We start from the raw sequence: 20,561 nt of genomic DNA, 5'->3' as shown, positions 1-20,561 counted from the left end.
ATATATATACACATATATATATATATATATATATATATATATATATATATATATATATATATATATATATATATATACACATATATATATACACACATATATATATATACACACATATATATATATATATATATATATATATATATATATATATATATATATATATATATATATATATATATATATATATATATATATATATGATGCACAGTGGTTTATGGCCAAGAAACTGTACGAAAGTGTATAAAACAGTTCAGTGCCAGGCATACTGTACAGATGGTTCTACACGCTATTGCCACATTGTACAGTAGCCTAAAATGCCCTGACGCAAAAACAAAGAGCTGCACGTACTGTTTTCTTGTCACGTTTGATTTCAATCAAAAGCTTTGTTACATACATTAACGATTCTTTTGAAAAATGACAACGCTCATTTGAATATTCATTTGGTTATGAAAAGAACTATGCACTTATAACCCTCACGATGAAGAAACTCGTATATATCTGTGCTTCTACGTCCATCAAAGTTCTCAGCAAGAGCACGCAATGCTCAGTAAACTCTGAAACAGACAAACTCTGGAACATAACCTACTCTGGCTCTGGCGGCACGATAGCTCAGTGCTTAGCACTGTCACCTCATAGCAAGAAGGCTGCTGGTTCAAGTCCCAGCTGGATTAGTTGGGATTGTGGAGTTTGCATGTTCTCCCCGTGTTTCCTCCAGGTGCTCCGGTTTCACCCACAGTCTAAAGACATGCAGTATAGGTGAATTGGGTAAACAAAACTGGCCATAGTGTGTGAATGTGAGTGTATAGGTGTTTGCCAGTACTGGGTTGCGGCTGGAAGGGCATCCGCTGCGTAAAACATATGCCGGAATAGCTGGCGGTTCATTCCGCTGTGGCAACCCCAGATTAATAAGGTTTTTTCAAACATAATATTTTATAAAAACAATTTTTAGTCTTTGCTATTATGAAAGTGCATAACAATATACTCTAGTACAGTGGCCGAGAGAGCTTAAGGTGCTGCAACTTAAGAAAACACGTGTGATTACAAAAACACCAGCAAATTAAGAAAAGATCTTCATCAGTTTGACAGCACACGTGCTGCAAATCCTCACAACGCATACACATAAAAAAACACTTTTAAATAGCATAAAAAATAACAAATGTTTCAAGGAGACCCTAAAACGTGACAGACCAGGCAATTTAGGTTATGGTTATTTAGGCTAACAAAACACAAAAGACAAGGGAATCAGGTTGTTGAAATAAACAAAAAATGCACCTTTTGAAGATCACCTACAACTTCATGGAGTAATAGACACAGCACAGTGGTGTCCGTCATGTGTTTGGGTCCCCTTGAAACATTTCCACTGTGTTCTATTGCTTTTGTGTTGTGAGAAAATGCAGCATGTTTTCATTAATTGTTTGTGCTGTGAGAAAATGCAGCATGTTTTATTCATTTGTTTGCATTGTGTGAAAATGCAGCGTGGTTTTTTTATGTGTATGTGTTGTGAGGATTTGCTGCACGTGTGCTGTCAAACAGATGAAGATCTTTTCGTAATATGCTGGCATTTTTTTGTAATTGCATGTGTTTTCATTGCAGCAAGTTCAGCTTTCTCGGCCACCGTACTATTGTCATTTTGCAAGATACTAGTATTCAGCTTAAAGTGCCATTTAAAGACCTAACTAGTTAAAAGTTAAGTTAGGTTCACCAGGCAAGTAATTGGAAAACAGTGGTTTGTTCTGCCAATCAAGAAAAAAAGAAAAAATCTTAAAGGGGTATTAATGTTGACCTTAGCAGTTTTAACAGTTTTTAAAAATAATGTATTTTATTCCAGCCAAACTAAAAGAAAATACTCTCCAGAATATGATAATAGGGAATACTGTGAAAAAAAATTATCCTTGCACTGTTAAACATCACTTTCTTTAAAAAATCTTTTAAATACATATGACAATAATAATTTTAATAATTTTAATTAGAATCAATTTAATAATAATAATTTTGTCTGCTTATATTTTATCAACTACAATTTGTGTGGTAGCTGGCATTTTTCCATATTTTACTTTTAGAAGAATAGTTTGACAATTAATTAACTGTATTAAATGGTTCAGTACATGATGTAGTTTCACACATTTTCAGCACTGCCACTTCAGCGTTACTAGAAGTAGAAAGCATCCTGATGAAAAATCAGCCGTGATACTGATTGGATCATTCAGCAGCAACTATGCATTTAATTGCAGCATTCGAATTTAAAAAGGAATTGCAACAGTATTCTTGTTTCTCTAGCTTTTGCTTCCTTTACAATTCAGAAACAAACAAAAAACAACAATGAATACTTTAAAGAATAAACCTGTAGTTTATGGTTTCATTTTATACAATTTGCTGGACAAAAAGTCAAAGTTAAGGATAAAATGACAGAGGGAAAAAATCTGACATTAAATACAACACCACATCACTCCATTATACAAACAAGTGACTTTTGCTCTTACTTAAAATGCAGTCCTCCTGCTGCACATCTGAAATCACTTCAGTCTGAGCAACAGATGCGTTTTAGTGTGGAGTTTACCTCTTTAGTTATAAGTGCAACAAATCTCTAAACCCTTCAAATGTTACAAAGCAAATCCTTCTTCACTTTAACACAGCAATCAGAATATCAAACAATAATTTCTTCTCTTTAAAATAACATACAAAATCACATTTGTAGCCCTGTGTGTTATTCACTTGCAAAACAAATCATTTGCGCAATTTTACCTCGAGGTCCCTCACAATTATTCCATACATCTCAGATATGATTGTCGAATTCAATAGGTCCTGCTTTAGGAATAACAACAAAGTTAAAGGCACTAAATTGAGAATAACCTCATAATCCATTAAGTGGTTAGTTCACCCAAAAGAAAAAAATTGCCTTTAATTACTCACCCTGATGTTATTTCAAAACCCCTGAGATTTTGTTCATCTTTGGAACACAAATTAAGATACTTTAGATGAAATCCTGGAGCTCTCTCACCCTCCATAAACAGTAATGGCCCAGAGAGGTTCAAAGTCCAGCAAAGGAAAAAAATGACTTTGTTTGACAATGTCTTCCATTTCAGGTGTACGTTTTCTACGGTGCAAAACTATTGTTTTGTGTGTGTTGTACTGCTGACCTTATCACCAATAACTTGTATTGCCCATAGTACACTACCTGACAAGTCTTCTCGCCTAAGTTTTAGAAACAACAAGTAATAACTTCACTTTAAATTGATCATTTGGTATCAGAAGTGTCTTATATGAAAGGCAAAGGCCTCTAAATTACCCTTATTTTACCAAAATAAAATATGATCATGCCTTGATTTTTAATTATTTAAATAGGACAGTAAGTGGAAAAAAATTAATATTATGTATGACTCCCATGATCTGGGAGGACTGCATCCATACATCTCTGCAATGACTCAATTAACTTACTAATCTGGAATGGCAAAGAAAGTATTCTTGCAGGACTCCCAGAGTTAATCAAGATTCTTTGGGTTCATCTTCAATGCCTCCTTCTTCATCTTACCACAGACATGCCTAATAATGTTTATGTCTTGTGACTGGACTGGCCAATCCTGGAGCACCTTGACATTCTTTGCTTTCAGGAACTTTGATGTGGAGGCTGAAGTATGAGAAGGAGTGCAATCCCGCTGAAGAATTTGCCCTTTCCTGTGGTTTGTAATGTACAGTAATGGGCTGCACAAATATCTTGGTACCTCAGGCTGTTGATGTTGCCATCCACTCTGCAGAACTCCCCCACACCCATACTGAATGTAACCCAAACCATGGTTTTTCCCTTACCAAACTTGACTGATTTCTATGATAATCTTGTGTCCGTTCGTTTCAATAGGTTTTCTGCATTATTTGTGATGATTGGTGTGCAGTTCAACAAAAATTCTACCTTCTGCCACTTTTCCAAATGATCAACTAGAAGTCAAGTTATTATTTGCTCTTACCAATTTTTTACAACTGGGATCGTTGACAAGACTTTTGTCAGGTAGTATAAATATGCACCCTGACCTGACGTGGAAGAGAAAACACAGGCGAACAAAGTAATTTTTATAGTTTTTTCCCATGCAAAAGTGTTTTTGGAGCTTTATATGATTACAGTTAAACTACCAAAGTAACATGGAATGTTTTGACAATATTTTTGGTTCATTTTCTGGACTTGTATGGAGAATGAGAGAGCTCTCAGATTTTATCTAGAATATCTTAATGTATTCCAAAAAAAACCAAGTTCTCAGGGGACTGAAACAACATAAGGTGAGTAATTAATAACAGAATTTCTATTTTTGGGTGAACTAACCCATTAATCATCAGTTACATTTGGCTTCAGATGACCTGCGATTAAAATATGAGGCGAGAGAAATATTGACAAGAACTTAATGCTACTGAATAAAAGCTACATACAGTTCAGTCTAGATACCACAGCTCTGAGTTCTGCAATGAAACCTTTGATAGAAGCTGTTGTAGTCTCTTCACGGTCTGTAGGTTTTTATAACGTCCTTGATGGGTCTCCGACAGATCGGACAGCACGCATTGATCTGCCTCTTGAGCCTCTGTCCGCAGTCATTACACAAACACATGTGTCCACAGGTATAGATGACCGTGTCTACCTCCTGATCGAAGCACACAGTGCACTCGCTGCTCTTGCTGCTCAAAGGAGCGTCTGATGAGGACAGACAAGGGGACACTGGAGGACTGAGAGGAGAGCTGGGAGCCGTCACTGGAAAACAATATTTAAAAAAAAATTTGAATTATATAATAACATTTATACAGCCCAAAAACAGAACAGATTCATTGAATTTATTTTAAGAAAAACTTTTTTTAAGGTAAGGTTTATTTGAGGTAACTATTAAGGTAACTATTTATATGATCTAAATGTAAACAAACAAATTAAGTTACTTTACTAAGTAACATCTGTTTGTTTAAATTCAGCCCATATAAATGCAATTTTGTTTGCAACCAGTTTTTCAGTTTTCCTGGTATTTTGTGTAATATACCGTTATGGGTCAACCATGGATAAAAACAAACAAACAAACATGTAGCTACTAACAAAAATCGTATGAAACATCACTATTCAGTTTACTAATGCCACCGACATTCAGTTCACTTCACTATTATGTGCCAACTATATATTTTCTATACAGAAATACTATTTCTGATGCACCATTAGTGTCCTCTGGTAAATACATTTGTTAATTCATTGGTCAAAAAAGGAAGATAGATTTGGCTTTAAGTTATTATCATTTCATCTGATATCATGAGAGCCCTACTTTACAATAAGATTTGTAATGCATTCCACGCTGACTTTAATCAGCCGTTTCATTAGCATTCTGCCTCTTCTAGCGGTTCAAAGCTGAGAGTGAGCTGATGAATGCTTGTTGAGACTCACCAAGAGAGGACTCAGATGCTGAAGATGATCTGTTGACACTGAAAGCCAGATCAGAGTCACTGTCATCAGGCGTTGATCCTTGAGACACTGATGGAGAGGTGGGTGGGCTGGCCTGAACCGTTCCTTATGCAAAAAAAGAGAATAATTGAATACATCTGCCTTCCTTGCAACAATCACTGATAAACTACTGATACCATCTTTATCTGGCAATGACAGAATGAGTCCAACAAAATATTAAAGTGCAACTGTTTATATAATATCTTTCCTTGTCCATGCAAAACAGGGTTTCTGCAGGTTTCACCAAGTTAAATTTAAGACTTTAAGACATTTTTCAGACCATTATAAATGAAATTTTAGACTCATATAGGGCTAAACGCTAAGGAATTTTTCTAATGGTCCAAATGGAATTCTTTTTATTTGACCCATCAAAAATGATAATTTAATACATTTAATAGTACAATAATACTAATTATTTAATTATAAAAATGTTATAATTTTTTTTTATTTCTTAGCAACATATTTTAAATACTGTCTCAAAACAAGCAATCGCTAGTTTTTATACATACACTTGTTTTTAACATAACCTTTCTTTAATATATATATATATATATATATATATATATATATTTTTTTTTTTTTTTTAACAATAATAAACTAACTGACAGATTTTTGAATGAAGGGTGCATTACTTGATTTTAAAATAATTGAAGGAAACACACATACCATCTACTGTCTATGATTATTTATTGAACAACAGAAATTAATCTGCACCATCCAGACTCGTTACCACTATCAAACTGACCAATCATAATGACTGTGCTAAGTGTCGTCGCGATGTGTAGTTACATTTTTTGAGAGGTGCACAGGTATGTGACTGTGAGAAGGCTGTGCCAGACAATATGCATGCACTCGACGCAGGAGTATAAATCTTAACAGGGCAGGATCACGTAACTCCACACGCGAGTAGGCAAAATGAAAAATAAAAAATTGCCCTACTACATCCCGAATTCTACCTAATAATACAACCATAATAACTATCAATAAGCAGCAAGTTAGGAGTTTATTGAGCTTAAAGTAAGTTCATTGTTTATTAACAACAGATCAATAATAAATTGTACTTTAAAATGAAGTGTGAGCTGGACTTTGGATTGATGTAAAGTTTTCATTCTCATGTAATATATTTTCTTCTGTGTGGTTGTGAATCATTTAACTAGACTAGAGGGAAATTATTTTGGAATATTGGTAGTGTCATCTTCAAGATAAACTAAAGTTGACTGTAGAACCTCTTTGAATGTACTAGTTGTGGGATGAGGAACGCTGGGAGAAAACTATTTTATAGTGATTGTATTTATAGTGAAGAAGTTATATGTTAAATTGAGCTCACTGTCGCTAACACACACACAACCGAGTCATTCTACAGTGAACTAAAAATAAAAAACAATACCACATACACTAGCGGTCAAAAGTTTGGGGTCAGTAGGATTTTTAAATGTTTTAAAATAAGCTTCTCCTGCTCACCAAGGCTGCATTTATTTCATCATAAATACAGTACAAATTGTACAATTGAGAAATATTTTTGCACTTTAAAATAACTGTTCAAAAGTAGTTTATAATTTAATTTAATAATTTATTCCAGTAATTTTAATGATGAATTTTCAGCTTCATTACTCCTGTCTTCAGAGTCACGTGATCATTTAGAAATCACTCTAATATTAATTATTATTTGTATTATTATTAATGGTAATAGTAATAAAAGTAATAATGACTGGAGTTTCATTTGAAACTACATACAATAAGTAATAAATAAATATTTAATAAATAAGTATTTAACAATTTTTTTTACTTGATGAACAGAATCATTTTATTTAAATAATAATAATAAAACAAAAACTAAACCAACTTTTGACCGCTAGTGTATGTCACAGATACATTTGAAGTCAGAATTTTTAGCCCCCCTTTGAATTATTATTTTTTTTCTTTTTTAAAATTTTTCCAAATGATGTTTAACAGAGCAAGGAAATTTTAACAGTATGTCTGGTAATATTTTTTCTTCTAAAGAAAGTCTTATTTGTTTTATTTTGGCTAGAATAAAAGCAGTTTTTAATTTTTTAAAAACATTTTAAGGTCAAAATTATTAGCCCCTTTAAGCTATAGTTTTTTTTTCAATAGTCTACAAAATAAACCATCCTTATACAATAACTTGCCTAATTACCCTAACCTGCCTAGTTAACCTGATTAACCTAGTTAAGCCTTTAAATGTCAATTTAAGCTGAATTCTAGTGCCTTGACACATATCTAGTAAAATATTATTTACTGTCATCATGGCAAAGATAAAAAAAATCAGTTATTAGAAATGAGTTATTAAAACTATTATGTTTAGAAATGTGTTGAGAAAATCTTCTCTCTGTTAAACAATATGGGGACAAAAATAAACAGGGCTAATAGTTATGACTTTAACTGTAAATAGCAAAACCAATCAATGTTTTAAATGCTGAATTTATAATATCACGAACTGTTAGATGTAAGAGTTTTTCCTTAAATTAGTTTTGAAGACAAATATTTTGTACCTACAAAATAATTTAAATGCAAAATTAAATGTGATTTATAAAAAGCCACTATGTAAAGCATACAAATAAACTACTTTGTTAATGCTAAAAAAGCATCTCAGAATGCTTTTATACCAATATGAGCACAGAAGCTCAGATAAGAGAGTCTTTGGATTAAATGAACAGGTCAGTGTTTCTCAACCCAGCTCCTGGAGGTACACCAACAGTACATTTTTTGGATGTCTTCCTTATCTGACCTATTTCAGGTCTTGGGCCAATCCCAAATGGCATGCTGACCCCTTGTGGTCCTCCTTTTGATCCATGTTATTGTGATGTATTAATGCTTTGCAACTCTTTTAGTGCTACAAGGACCTGTTTTAGTTCCCCTCCTGTTTTAGGTCCCCCTTAATTTACATGCTGCCCCTTAACATTAGAAAACATGGGGTTAGTTTGCAATGTTATGTTAATGATACTGTAGGATTATTTTTCATAAAAACAAGGTGAAATGTCTCCGTCGAAGTTAACAGAATGTATTACTGACGTTGAAGACTGAATAACCAGTATTTTTCTTTTTAAGAAAGACTTTTCTTTTTAAAAAGACTCATTGGAACAAATTCTGTACACAGAAGATTTTGGAATATAATTAGGATCTATGAGGATCTACTGTTGCTTCAGCTTTTATTGTAAAAGTCCTGGGTGTTTTATTAGACAGCAATTTGACTTTATATTTCATTTGTTTCAAAAAGAGCCTTAATTAGTGCTGTAACGGATCACAAATCTTATGGTTCAAATCACATAATATTTTTTTAGTCACGAATCAGACCATTTTTTGCATCAAAAGGGGAGGAGACAAATGTAATTTGCTTTCCATTTATTACAAAAATAGTACTGCAACACACTTTTGGTTTTAACAAACAGAACTTAGAACCTGTCATTTTATTAAAAATAAAATGAAGAAATAATCAGCTGAGTAAAAATAAATTGTAAAATATTCAGTACTATGAAAAATTCACTACTACTACTGTTGCTGATAATGCTAAATGTTTAAATCTAACATTAGAATTTGTACAACCCATATTTATTTCTAGTCTCATTTTCAATAAATGATTCAGTTATTCACTCATAAAACTTCATGTTTCATTGCTAGATAGATAATTTGTGAAGAAATATTCAGTGGCATACTTTTTAATGTAATTGCTCCCTACAACTTTCATTTTTGAGCATCATTAAATGCATATGACGGTGGTTTTAATCTTTACCATAATCATCAGTGGGTTTATATAAACTATAAACTGTTATCCCAGTACTTGTAACTAATTTGTAACTCAAAAGACTAAGGACTAATTATCTTTCTTAATTTTTGCGTTTTTCAAACACAGAAAATTCGGCAATTCGATGGATTAATAAACATATGCAAATCACAATCATTTATAATTTATGTTCCATGAGTGTTGAGATCCCGATCTTTTAATGATTAATCATGCAGCTTATGCTGAATGCATTGATGCAGGCTAAACAAGTAGTAACAGAAAACACCTTGAAACCCACCACATCCCGAATAACCTTCCACAACTACTTCCGTCATCATTATAATTTACAGGAAAACCTAAATGCTTTCATACATGTGATTTGAAATATGCGAGAGGCAATCCCTTTGTGATTGTTATCAGTATACAAATCACGGATTAACCATGATCCGTTACACCTCTAGCCTTAAACTACCTCTGGAATATTGGCAAGTTACAAAATATGTTGTCTATTTCTGATACCAAAAACTCATTTGCGCATTCATGACCTCAAGATTGGAATTGGTTATCCAACTGGTTATCCAACATCTTTAATAAACAAGTCATTAGGTTTTGCTTAAAGCCTGGTTGATACTCGATGCATTCGCTACTTCGCTTGAGTGCACGCGGTGAATGTGACGTCATCGTGGTGTTTGCGGAGGTTCGCTTTGGGTGCGTGCGACATGATTTCGGCTGGCAGAGCACACTAATTTTTTGACTTAAGTGAACAGTTCGTGCGGCGCCACATTTGATTTGAGTTAAATATGAATCACTTTGATAAGATTTTGTCTGAAACAGGTACGCCTGTACAGACATCTTTATGATCCGTTCATGCGTGATCATAGAGATAACCAGATGGACAATAATTATTGGCTAGAAATTGCAACAGCTGTGGGAAAGATAGTCTTTGTAAAAGGTTTAGAAAAACTTGAGGGATAAGTTTGTTAAAACCAAAAGGCAAAAGTGGAGACCCAGGTGGTTTTAATAAACAATTACAGAATATGTTTTTTTACCATTTATAGGTTTTACACTGATGTATATATTACAATTTTGAATTTAAAACTATTTAATAGTTACAAAACTAAAATGAAGAGACAAATTATAGATTATTTGAATATATCGGTTTACAATATACCCATGCCCTGTTTTTCTAGGCTTTATTTGTGATAATGGTCAGGAAAGTTGGACCATTATTGCCTTTTTAGCATATTGGCAGAGGACAGAAACTAACCAGACAGTAATGTGTGTATTGTGGAGTGAGCTAAATCTAAAAAAAAAAAAAGTCAGTATTATTTAGAAAATTTACTTTTTTTGTAAAGCAACAAGCATGTTCTGGTGTCATTGATATTATGATAAACTTTAATAGGTAGCACTGTCCGAGATCTGAACAAAAGCAAGTGATGCCTTAAAGTTTGATTTAAAAAAAAATCTTGAATGGTTATAAAAATCTTTATAACCATTAAAATAATTTATAAATATAATAAAAATAATTCGTTTAAAAATGTTGAAAGATATTAATGATATTACCTACTTCCGGAAACTTCATACTTCTATGTTTATCCATCTGGTTTTACGGTCTCTTTCTTTTGAGCGCTCTCTGTCATTTTAAAGAATATCCCAACGGCGAATGCTTCAAGTATAAAAGCCTTGTCCATTTTGTGAGGTGCGCGCGCAGTCAGCAGAGATCCGCGATGTGGCGCCAGGCGAAAGTATAAATCAGCCTCAATGGGTTCTGCTTAATAGTATACAGCTAATAACCTACACCTTTAAATTGTTTAGTTCCTGTGTACTAAACCTGTCTTCTATCATACTTAGAGGCCCTAGGGTCTCAACAAATAAGCTTATGGGTAACTTGTTGTTGAGAAAAAGTTACTTACCTAATATCCTGAGTCGGTTCACAGCTCCATGCAGCGTGAAGAAGGCCCACAGAACCTGAGAGGAGTCAACACACAGGAGACGACCACGCGCCACTCCATTGACCCCATGATGTACCTCCCCGTTGGCCAGAAAGGTGAAACTGAGCACATCACCTGCTGTGGGCACAGGAAAACCCCTGTAGACCACCCAGTACTCCTTACGGTCCAGAAGCAGCTCTGGGTCTGCTGGCAACTCCCCAGCACTAAGAGTACCAGGATCACAAGAGGTCATGCCAAATAGTAGAGCTCCAAAGTACGGCAAGCCCAGATGGCCCACCTCCAAGTACAGAGTCTCGCCCACCCGAACAGGCCTGTCGCTGAACATCAGAGTCCTGCTGCTGTCCAGAAAGTGAGTACAAGCAACTGTGCGATCATTTGAGAGAACCACATCAGGGCCTCGCACAGGGTGAAAATGTAGGTCGACGTCGAGGGGCAAGGAGAGGCTGCGGGCAGGCCTATGGACAGATGAAGAGGGGGTAGAGGAGGTGGAGCAGCAGGGGATCAACTGGTTGTAGTTGCTAAGTTGTAGTGTGGCAAATTTTGCAGCGGCAGCCTGGTTGGTCTCTAGCTGGTTGTTACTGTAGTTGGCAGAGTCGTGGTTGCTCTGGGGCAGATAGGCACTGAGTCGGGCGGTACTCAGACAGCTCGCGCCTACGCTCTCAGCAAATGTGCTCTCTGAAAGAGGAAAGAGAGAGCAGTGAGACGATACAAATGATAACAAGTGAAAACACTTTCAATCCTTCTATTCTAATAACAACAGTATGCCTTTTTACTGTCTTGATTTTGCTCTACAGGCAGAAAATTTACTTTTCCTCTGTAAAATTGCTATGTGTCTGTTGCTATCCCTAGTAACATAGCTTGACAGCAAGCGCAATTATCCTCCACTTATTGAGCATGTTGTGATGAATGAATGATGAATGGATAGCTCCCTATGAGGAAAAAATGACTGCCATTACTTTTAAAGAACATATACTTTGCTGTGCAAGGCTAGTGTTAAAATAACGGTAATAATTATTTTTATTTTTTTTCATTCTATAGGCATAACAACAGGTGTTGAGGATAACATTAGAAAAAGATGACACCAGTGTCTCGTGGCTTGGTCCGACATTTGGCACAGATGTCTTTTGAGAATCACATTGCACCCTTTTTACCCTGTGCTTTCTCGCCTGATCTTCATAATATATAGGACCAAAGTGACTGTGAAAGTGAAAAGCACAATAAACATTTACATGTACTACGTTCCAAGAGTTATAAAAACATTCGGTGTCTTTATTTAAAGAACTGACAGTGATAGTTAAATGCAAGTTGACAGAAACTCTTCCCTCTGCTGCAGCAGTCATTCATGTTTAGTTACGAGGATCAACAACAGTAAAACTCTTTCCAAGACACTCCAGTTCATTTGGATCACAAGTGAGAGGTTAAAACTACAAACACAGGCCAATCCATGGTTAAGTAGAGAGGTTTAGGAAAAGGGGTTTGAGTGAGTAATTAATTAATATAACCTGATGAAAAATACTTAATCTTTAAAGGGCATCTATTTTACCCCTTTTTCAAGATTTAAGATAAGTCTTTCATGTCTCCAGAATCTGTCTGTAAAGTTTCAACTCAAAACACCCATCAGATTATTTATTATACCTTTCAGATTATTGGAATTTTCAGCTCTGGACACACTGTAGCTGTTTTTGTTGCCTGTGCCATTAATGCAAATGAGCTAGTTCTCCCCGCCCACTGTTGCCATGTGCCTGTCAGAGTCAAGCGGCAACCTCCCGCTCTCCCTCGGGAAGCCAATACGGAAGTAACTAAAACTGCGATTCAGGGAAATTCCGCTAGTCTTGGCTCCATAATAGAGCAAATTTCAATTGAGCCTACTGTTAGAATGGCCAACTTTACAACAGAAAAAAAGGTGTTTACAGCCTGGTACAAAGAACGATTTTGGTTCATATAGCTATTATTACCCTCGGAATATACATCGTATATTTGTGTTGTTTTATGTGGCTTTACAGTTGCCTTTTGGACTTATTTCTTACAATTATCAGATGATATGGGATGCTGTGTGCACTTAATTGTGCTCACAAACCAATCATGTGGCCTCGTTTCCCATGTGAGTAAAGTTATATACTTATATACCATCTTTATAAATGCATGTTTTATTTAGGATCATTTATCATTAATATTTTTCTTTAGACCCGTAAAGCACTCCAGAATGTGACAGATTGATTAGCTGTAGGCTCTAGAACAGTCATCTGAAGCGTTGTAATAGTGTTATGTTGGATTTCATCAATAGTCTTGCATTTACTAACAGCAACACAGGCTATATCTAAAGTGTTTGGAAGTAATTCGCATTTTCGTCCTGTAGAAAAACATCTTAAGAACAATGTTTCGTGGCTCAATGTATTACAACAGTGTTTTTAAAAGTCTAAACACTTTATTGATGTTGTGTACAACCAAGCACATGTGGTCAGAACAAGAACGAGTCACAGGTAATAAAGTATTAAGCGTTCCCCCAAAGTAAAGCCAGGCCCAAGCAAAATGCCAGCAGGTGTCTGTAGCTCCGCACACTCTCTGCCTCTTTGCCCCTGTTTGGTATCCCGCCGTGGGTGTGATGACGCGCGAACATAATGGCGACGGTTGGCCGCGCCTACTTGTAGCTTCTTTTGCAGTGTTCAGAAACCTATGGGTGACGTCATGGATACTACCTCCATATATTTTACAGTCTATGGTCAGAGTGTGTCTCCGTCTCCTGCTGCGTCAGATAAACAGCACAGTGACAGACAGATCTCATGTAATGTTTGTGGGAATTACTATGGTAAGAACTTTTCCAATAATTATTTAATGTATTTGTTGTGGAGCTAATTCAAGCCTTTCTCCAACGATGAGTCACACACAATGTTGTTACAAAGTTCACGCACACACACAGCACTCGCTTTTAATTTTTGCATGACAAATGTGACAGGATACATGTTAATATAAACTGCTGTATGGATATCTGTTATGTTAATGTACAAAATAAACCCTTTAACGTTGTGAACTTTTATACAGACAAGCTTAAATGCATCACTATGCAAAAACATAAGAGGGTCTCAGCACGAAAGACCACTGATTGGCAGATCAATAGACTACTTCTGCAGCATAAATGTAATAAAATGAAATGAAAAATTTCATTTGTAAATCATTTTAGTAACGTAGTGCTATTTTGCGATCCTTTTAATGCCACAGGGGCCTGTCTTAGGCCCCATCCTGTTTTCAATGTACAAGCTGCCTCTTGGCAATATTAATATAAAACATGGAGTTAGTTTGGAGTGTTATGGTAATGATACTATAGCTATATATTTCATTAAAACCAGGTGAAATGTCTTTATAAGAGACATAGAAGAGTGGATGATAAGTACTTTTACTTCTTTTAAATTCAGACATGACAGAGGTATTACTCACTGGACCAAAACCTGTAAAAAAAAGCTTCGGGAATATAATTTGGATCAGCATTGAAGAACTGCAACAGCATTTAATAAACCAAAATGTAGATTTTTGTAAATGAGGAGGTTAACTTTGACAAGATTTAGGGCCAGTTTATGGTGACAGGAAGCATATAATTATGTAACACGTTGGTCTGAAAAGCCAGGGAACAGATTCACAAATTCACAGCAGAAGGTCCGGACTACATAGCAGCTTTCTTTGGCCAAGGACTACCCAAAGTTTTTCTGACTGACATGTAAAGCAACTAATCACAATAAGTTTTGTTTGGTGTCAAGTTTAGGGCTGTGCGAAAATCACATCATTGTCCCTACAATAACATACTCTATATACTCAATAACAAAACTCTTCGATGTAGTTTAAATTGTCTAAATTGGTTAAATTGGTTAAAAAATACATATACTTTTAAAATTTATCTTTTTAGATGATCACGATAAGTGCCACTGCCAAATGTCACAACTTTAAACACGATGGTTTACTTTCTCCATATAAAATGGGCTTACCATTATGAAGGCAAACCATTAAAGCATGTGACACACACTCATATCTCCCAGAGAGCATGTAGAATTCAACTATGAACCATGAAACTAATTTTGGGTCATATGTGCTTCAGATGTTTTGCCAGTGGCCTGTGGACATGACATCTGAGGCTGAGACTACCAAACAGTCAAATCATTAAGGAGTTTATTATCTTAAATTAATTAAATATTTAAAATTGATTGTTGTTTTAATAATTAGGTTACAGACTAAAGACTACATGCCAACTAATTCTCATTAGATTATAAGTAGACTGTTAGGTTGGGGTTAGGGTAAGTGTAAGTTGACATGTACTTGCAAAGTTTCTTATAGTCAGTAAAATGTCTGTTGAAGGAGCAGTATTAGCAGTGTTAAGCAGACAGTCTACTAATACTCAAATGGACCATCAAAATAAAGTGTTACCATACAGATTATGTTAAAAAAAATTCTCCCAGATACCTACATGAAAAAAATAAAAAAAAATACTAGTAATTTACATAAATACTACAGTGTTTTTGTACACTGTAAATTACATCACAGTAAATCCAACACACTTAATTAGAGTCTTCTTTAATGTGTATTGTTCATTTTTGATTTGGAATTCGTTTTTAATTTGTAATTTAGCTTCACAGTCAAAGTTTTAGTTTATTTGCATTAAAGAGTCTTCTTAAGTTTAAATTATTCGCTTTTTTATTTAGATTATGTTTTAAAATTGAAATTTAGTAATTGCAGAAAATATTTTATTTTGGAAAAAAAAGTTGTGCAGCATTTGAGAAAAATGAAAGGGATCTTGTTCACCTTAATTTTGTCTCAAATAATTTTGTTTAAAAATTATGACAAAATCGTGTCTCGTGAGATTAGTATCGTGAATCATAACATTGTCAGTCAGGTGATTCGTTACATCCCTATTTACTACAGATCAAATACACTATAGAATTTACTATACATTGCTAAAAGTTTTTTCATTTGAAATGAGTCGCCCAAAATCTTCATTCTAGTGTTAGTCTGTGTGAGCTGGAATTGCATTTTTTTTTGTATGTTGAAGTACTTCCAACTGAAGTTGATATTGAGTAGGGGACAGAGCTTTTACTTTAGTGTATTGCCTCATAGCAAGCTAACTGTAAAACAGTGTCATAAGTATATGAAACGCAGCACCACAATATGCAATACGATATCTTTAAATGTTAAAAAGAGTTATCTGTGACGGTGATATGCATAATTTCTATTTTAGAAACAAGTTTCTGATTCAGCCATGTCATAGCATATCACCTCAGGTACAGATTATGTACCTAGAATGAGAGAGAGTTCCAAGCCATTTACAGTGATGTGAGCATGGGCAATATGGGCGATCGCCCAGGGCGGCATCTTGCTGGGGGAGGCACGGGGAGATGGTGCAAAAATAAATAAATTTGCAAATGTATTCATTTAGAGTGGTGATTCCAGAATAAAGACTTTAGGGGCCATTCAGACTTGCCGTCAAGTTTGTTATTCTCCATGTGCAACCGAAACAACACTGGTGAAAGGAAACTGACTTCCCGCGCACCTCACGCACTGCTGTTGCTCTCGTTTACAACTCCAGTTTACATTGTCTTTAAATTGATTTCCTGTTACATTTAAGATTGTTTTCTGTTATTTATTTATGATAATAATATTAATAATAATTTTCTTTATAATAAATATAAATATTTTTAATAATCCCAATTCTGGTTTTGTCCATATTTTACCCAAAGTTTGATCAAAACAACAACATTTTTTAGAATGCACATGTTTAACTAGATGGTTTTGGGGAAGGGGGTAGGGGGCAGAGGTTGAGGGGCGTTTATAAGGTGATTAGCCCAGGGTGCCATTTAAGCTAGATCCGCCATTGGCCATATCAACCATATCGTAAATAGCAACTTTTAATTTTCTGTTGATGCAACTACAGAAGATTCAAGCTTTAAATAATAAAATGATATATATATATATATTTATTTATTTTTTTTTCAGTAAGATGCTACTGGTCTAATTTAAATCAATGATTTATGCTAGGCTAAAAGAGCTTCTGCTAGACTGAGAGATTGGCTGAATTTATTAAAAGATGGTAAAACTCAACTCTAGGTGACTTCTAAAAAGAGCCTATTTGTAAAAAAAAAACTGTTGCTTTAAAAATCAGTGTATATGGCAAAAAACTACACAAATAGTGTAGAAATAGCAAGAAATAGTGAAGAAAATGGGATTCAATGGTTCAGAGTCATAATGATTTATAATGCCATGCTCAGTTTGATAGGGACTTCACTTGAAACATTTGTTTTGGTGGTGTAAAAACATCAGATTCTATGTTTACTAATATACTATGACAGCTCAATAAATCTTTCTGCCTATAAATACATCTTTGCGAGCCAACAAAGCAACTGTCAACACATGCAAAACATCGCTACCCTGTAGGTCTGGGTACGGGTTCAGCTGTTCAGTGAGGCTGGGACCCTTACTCCAAAACCACACAGCAGCTCTGACCAAACATGGTCAATGATCTCGCCAGACACAATGTAAACAAAGGAGCCAGAAAGAAGAGACTAGGACAGAAAAGGAAGGGAGTTCAGTTCACTGACTCCCATTCTTAGATTTAGGATGTTCAATGTCAAAAAAGTATTCTCTCACTCACTCACACTCACACACACACACGCACACACAGATTTCCGGTACACTGAACATTTGGTGTGATGTGAATATTTAGGCCTCATTTGACTGGCGCTTTTCAGAGGCGTCAGTCCGGGCGAGTAAGTGAATCATGGCACCTCAGCCGAGATGTTTCTTTGGCATTAGGCCATTCTGTATGCCTCCGGGAAGTGATTCCAACAAAACTGGAGGGTCCATTATCTAATCAAGTAAAATGAGCTCTTATGTCAGCTATTCTAACTATCTTCTGCTAGTTCCTCCTTTTAAAGTCAAGTTGTCTATATTTCATCCACCTGTTTTTATGCGCATTTTGGAATATTGCATTAAAAATGCTTAATGCAAATGCCAAGATGTGCACAAATTTTGAAAATGCGCATAATAATATGTATGCACACAACTGAGTAGTATAAAATTTTTATTCAATAAGAAAAAATTTGCCTAAACTACAATAGAAGCACATTTACCGAATAATGTCCAGCATGTGCATCAAAAAAAAGTGAATCATGTGATTTTGTTTTAACAGATGTGGTAACAAAAATGGATGCAATGGGATGGCATTAATGGACCTCATTGCACAACATCTGAAATGTTGTTTTGGTCATTTTAAAATTCCTTAGCCAAAGTCTGTCATCAAAGTGGTTGTGTCTTGTTACCTTCCAGAACTCTATTGAATACGGAAGTCCTAAGAGGCCATGCAGTAAAATACTTTGTAAAAGACTCTTGCTTTGTCGTGATCATGACTTAATTATCTCGTAATCTTGACATAACTCGTTTTACCGTGATCTCGACATAACAAAAAGTTGTTTTCTCGTGATCATTTTTTGCTTTTATTTATGTATTAATTATAATTATTATTATATCAGGCCAATGTATGAGGCAACCTTTTTTTCTGCCTGATGCCCAAGACATGCCTAAGTTAAGTGTGTGCAATGAATACACAGGCTTGTACAGAAGTTTTTAGGTGTTTTTATAGAAATCAATTTAGTTCAGCTGAACATGTTATGCTACCACGTAGCAGGCACCGCGTGTCTGTTCAAAGCCCGCTCTGAGCTGTAGGAGTGACGAGAATGATACAAAATGACAGATGCAGAATCGCAAGAGAAACATTGTTTTTTTATTTCTTCGTTTAAAATAACTGAGTTGGTCTGTAGGGATGTCAATTACCACTAAATCCCGTGATCGATCATTATTTAAATTAACGATCCATTATAGAATAATAAAAATAATAATTATCATTATAATAATTAATACATAAATAAATAAAAGGAAAAAAAAATGTCATGATAACAAGAAAACAACTTTTGTTATCTCGAGATCACGAGACAACAAGTTCCGATTTTTTTTCTCCCATGTAGCACAGATCGGATATGGCCCATGTACGTGTAAGCAGGAACAAATCACATGGATTCCGATTTACTCAAATCAGATTCAGGCCTTCATTTGTGGAAATTTATCCGATATGAATCGGATCTGTGCCCTCGTGTCTGCAGTGTAAGCAGGTAGATCGGATTTTCACCTGTCAATGCGAGTCGCGCGTCATTGAAAACCGTAGCGAAAGACGTCAAGTCTGACACTTTCTTTTCAGAACAGACCCAAACCATAAATCTCACACACGAGGACTTAAACAGCTTTCATATTGTCATATAGCACACAGGTATTTAAGCATGTTACCGAGACCATTTAGAAACAAGTGATTAGTAATTATATGAACATAGGATCTCATACAGCCGTGCCCCCCACTTTTAAAATGTCCGCTACGCCCCTGATTGTATATGCTTGTAATAGTACGGCAACTCTCATACTCTCATCCTGTATAAAACTGTGAAATGTATGCAACATTCATAGTCTGTGCTTATAATCTGTGTCTTAAACAAGACAACTTCACTAAGTACAATAGTATATTTCTTTTTATTTAATAGTTCTCTCTGGTTCTTGAATCTGATTGGCTGATAGCTGTGCGATATTCTGCAATAACAGCACTTGTACAGCCTCCTCACGCTTCTGTATTAGTCCGCCTACATAGAGTGACAGCAGATCAAAAAACTCAGTTTGACAAATATTGCAGCTGTTGGACAACATAATGTACTTTTGAGGCTTTTTTAGGAAAAAATTTAGTTGTTTAGATTGCAACTAAGCAGTTTATTTATAAGGATAGTGTCTATTTTAAATATTTATAATTTCGGAGATACAGCACGTCAACATTCATCAGCCTGTCATACTGAGCAGAGCAAAGACGGCTGATGTTCAGCTACAAGATGACAACTGAGACCGCATAATAAGCCCTTAGAGGAGAAAAGATCAGTGTATTTCAAACTACAGCTTATCAAATCATTATAAAACAGGTAAGCGTCTTTCTGAGTCGTTCGCTCTCTTTTGTATGTTGTAGTGCTCTATTTATACCATAGTCTGGTAGTGTTTCTGGGGTTAATTATTGTGATATCTCGATTGCAACAGAGAAATACTGGGAAATGTCTCTAAACTGGTGGCATTTCATGCTGTTCAGTCTTATAATCCTAAAATGTGAGCAAAATCACCCATTTTGTCATCACTTTAGACATTAGGCTACAGAATCATTCCAATACTAGCTCTAAAATTATGTTTGTGAAGTACCAACGGTTTCTGCTGTTCTGACGACTGCTGCAGATGTGAATGAATGGCGGAAGAAAGTAGTTCCTCATACAAAAGGATTTTTAGACTCTCCGTGTTTGATTTTTTTTTATATCCACGATTATGTTATCAAACTGTTGTATAAAAGCAATATCACACGAGT

The 20,561-nt window shown here is 35.1% G+C and overlaps 1 protein-coding gene across 2 annotated transcripts in view; it reads right to left on the bottom strand.

Moving 5' to 3' along the window:
* Positions 1 to 2,327: 2,327 nt before the first annotated feature.
* Positions 2,328 to 20,561, bottom strand: part of neurl1b (neuralized E3 ubiquitin protein ligase 1B) — an 82,343-nt gene continuing 64,109 nt past the window's right edge. For both annotated transcript variants that reach the window (XM_056472078.1, XM_056472079.1), the window contains exons 3-5: positions 11,111 to 11,824; positions 5,402 to 5,524; positions 2,328 to 4,732 (exon numbers count right to left, since the gene is read on the bottom strand). In XM_056472078.1, the coding sequence (XP_056328053.1) occupies positions 4,485 to 4,732; positions 5,402 to 5,524; positions 11,111 to 11,824 (1,085 nt within the window). In that variant the 3' untranslated portion in view covers positions 2,328 to 4,484. The remainder of the gene's footprint in view (positions 4,733 to 5,401; positions 5,525 to 11,110; positions 11,825 to 20,561) is intronic.

The sequence above is a fragment of the Danio aesculapii genome, chromosome 14 (genome assembly GCF_903798145.1).
Source record: "Danio aesculapii chromosome 14, fDanAes4.1, whole genome shotgun sequence".
Classification (NCBI taxonomy): domain Eukaryota; kingdom Metazoa; phylum Chordata; class Actinopteri; order Cypriniformes; family Danionidae; genus Danio; species Danio aesculapii.
The sequence above is the reverse complement of the archived record's forward strand: the minus strand, read 5'-3'. Positions and strand labels throughout refer to the sequence as shown.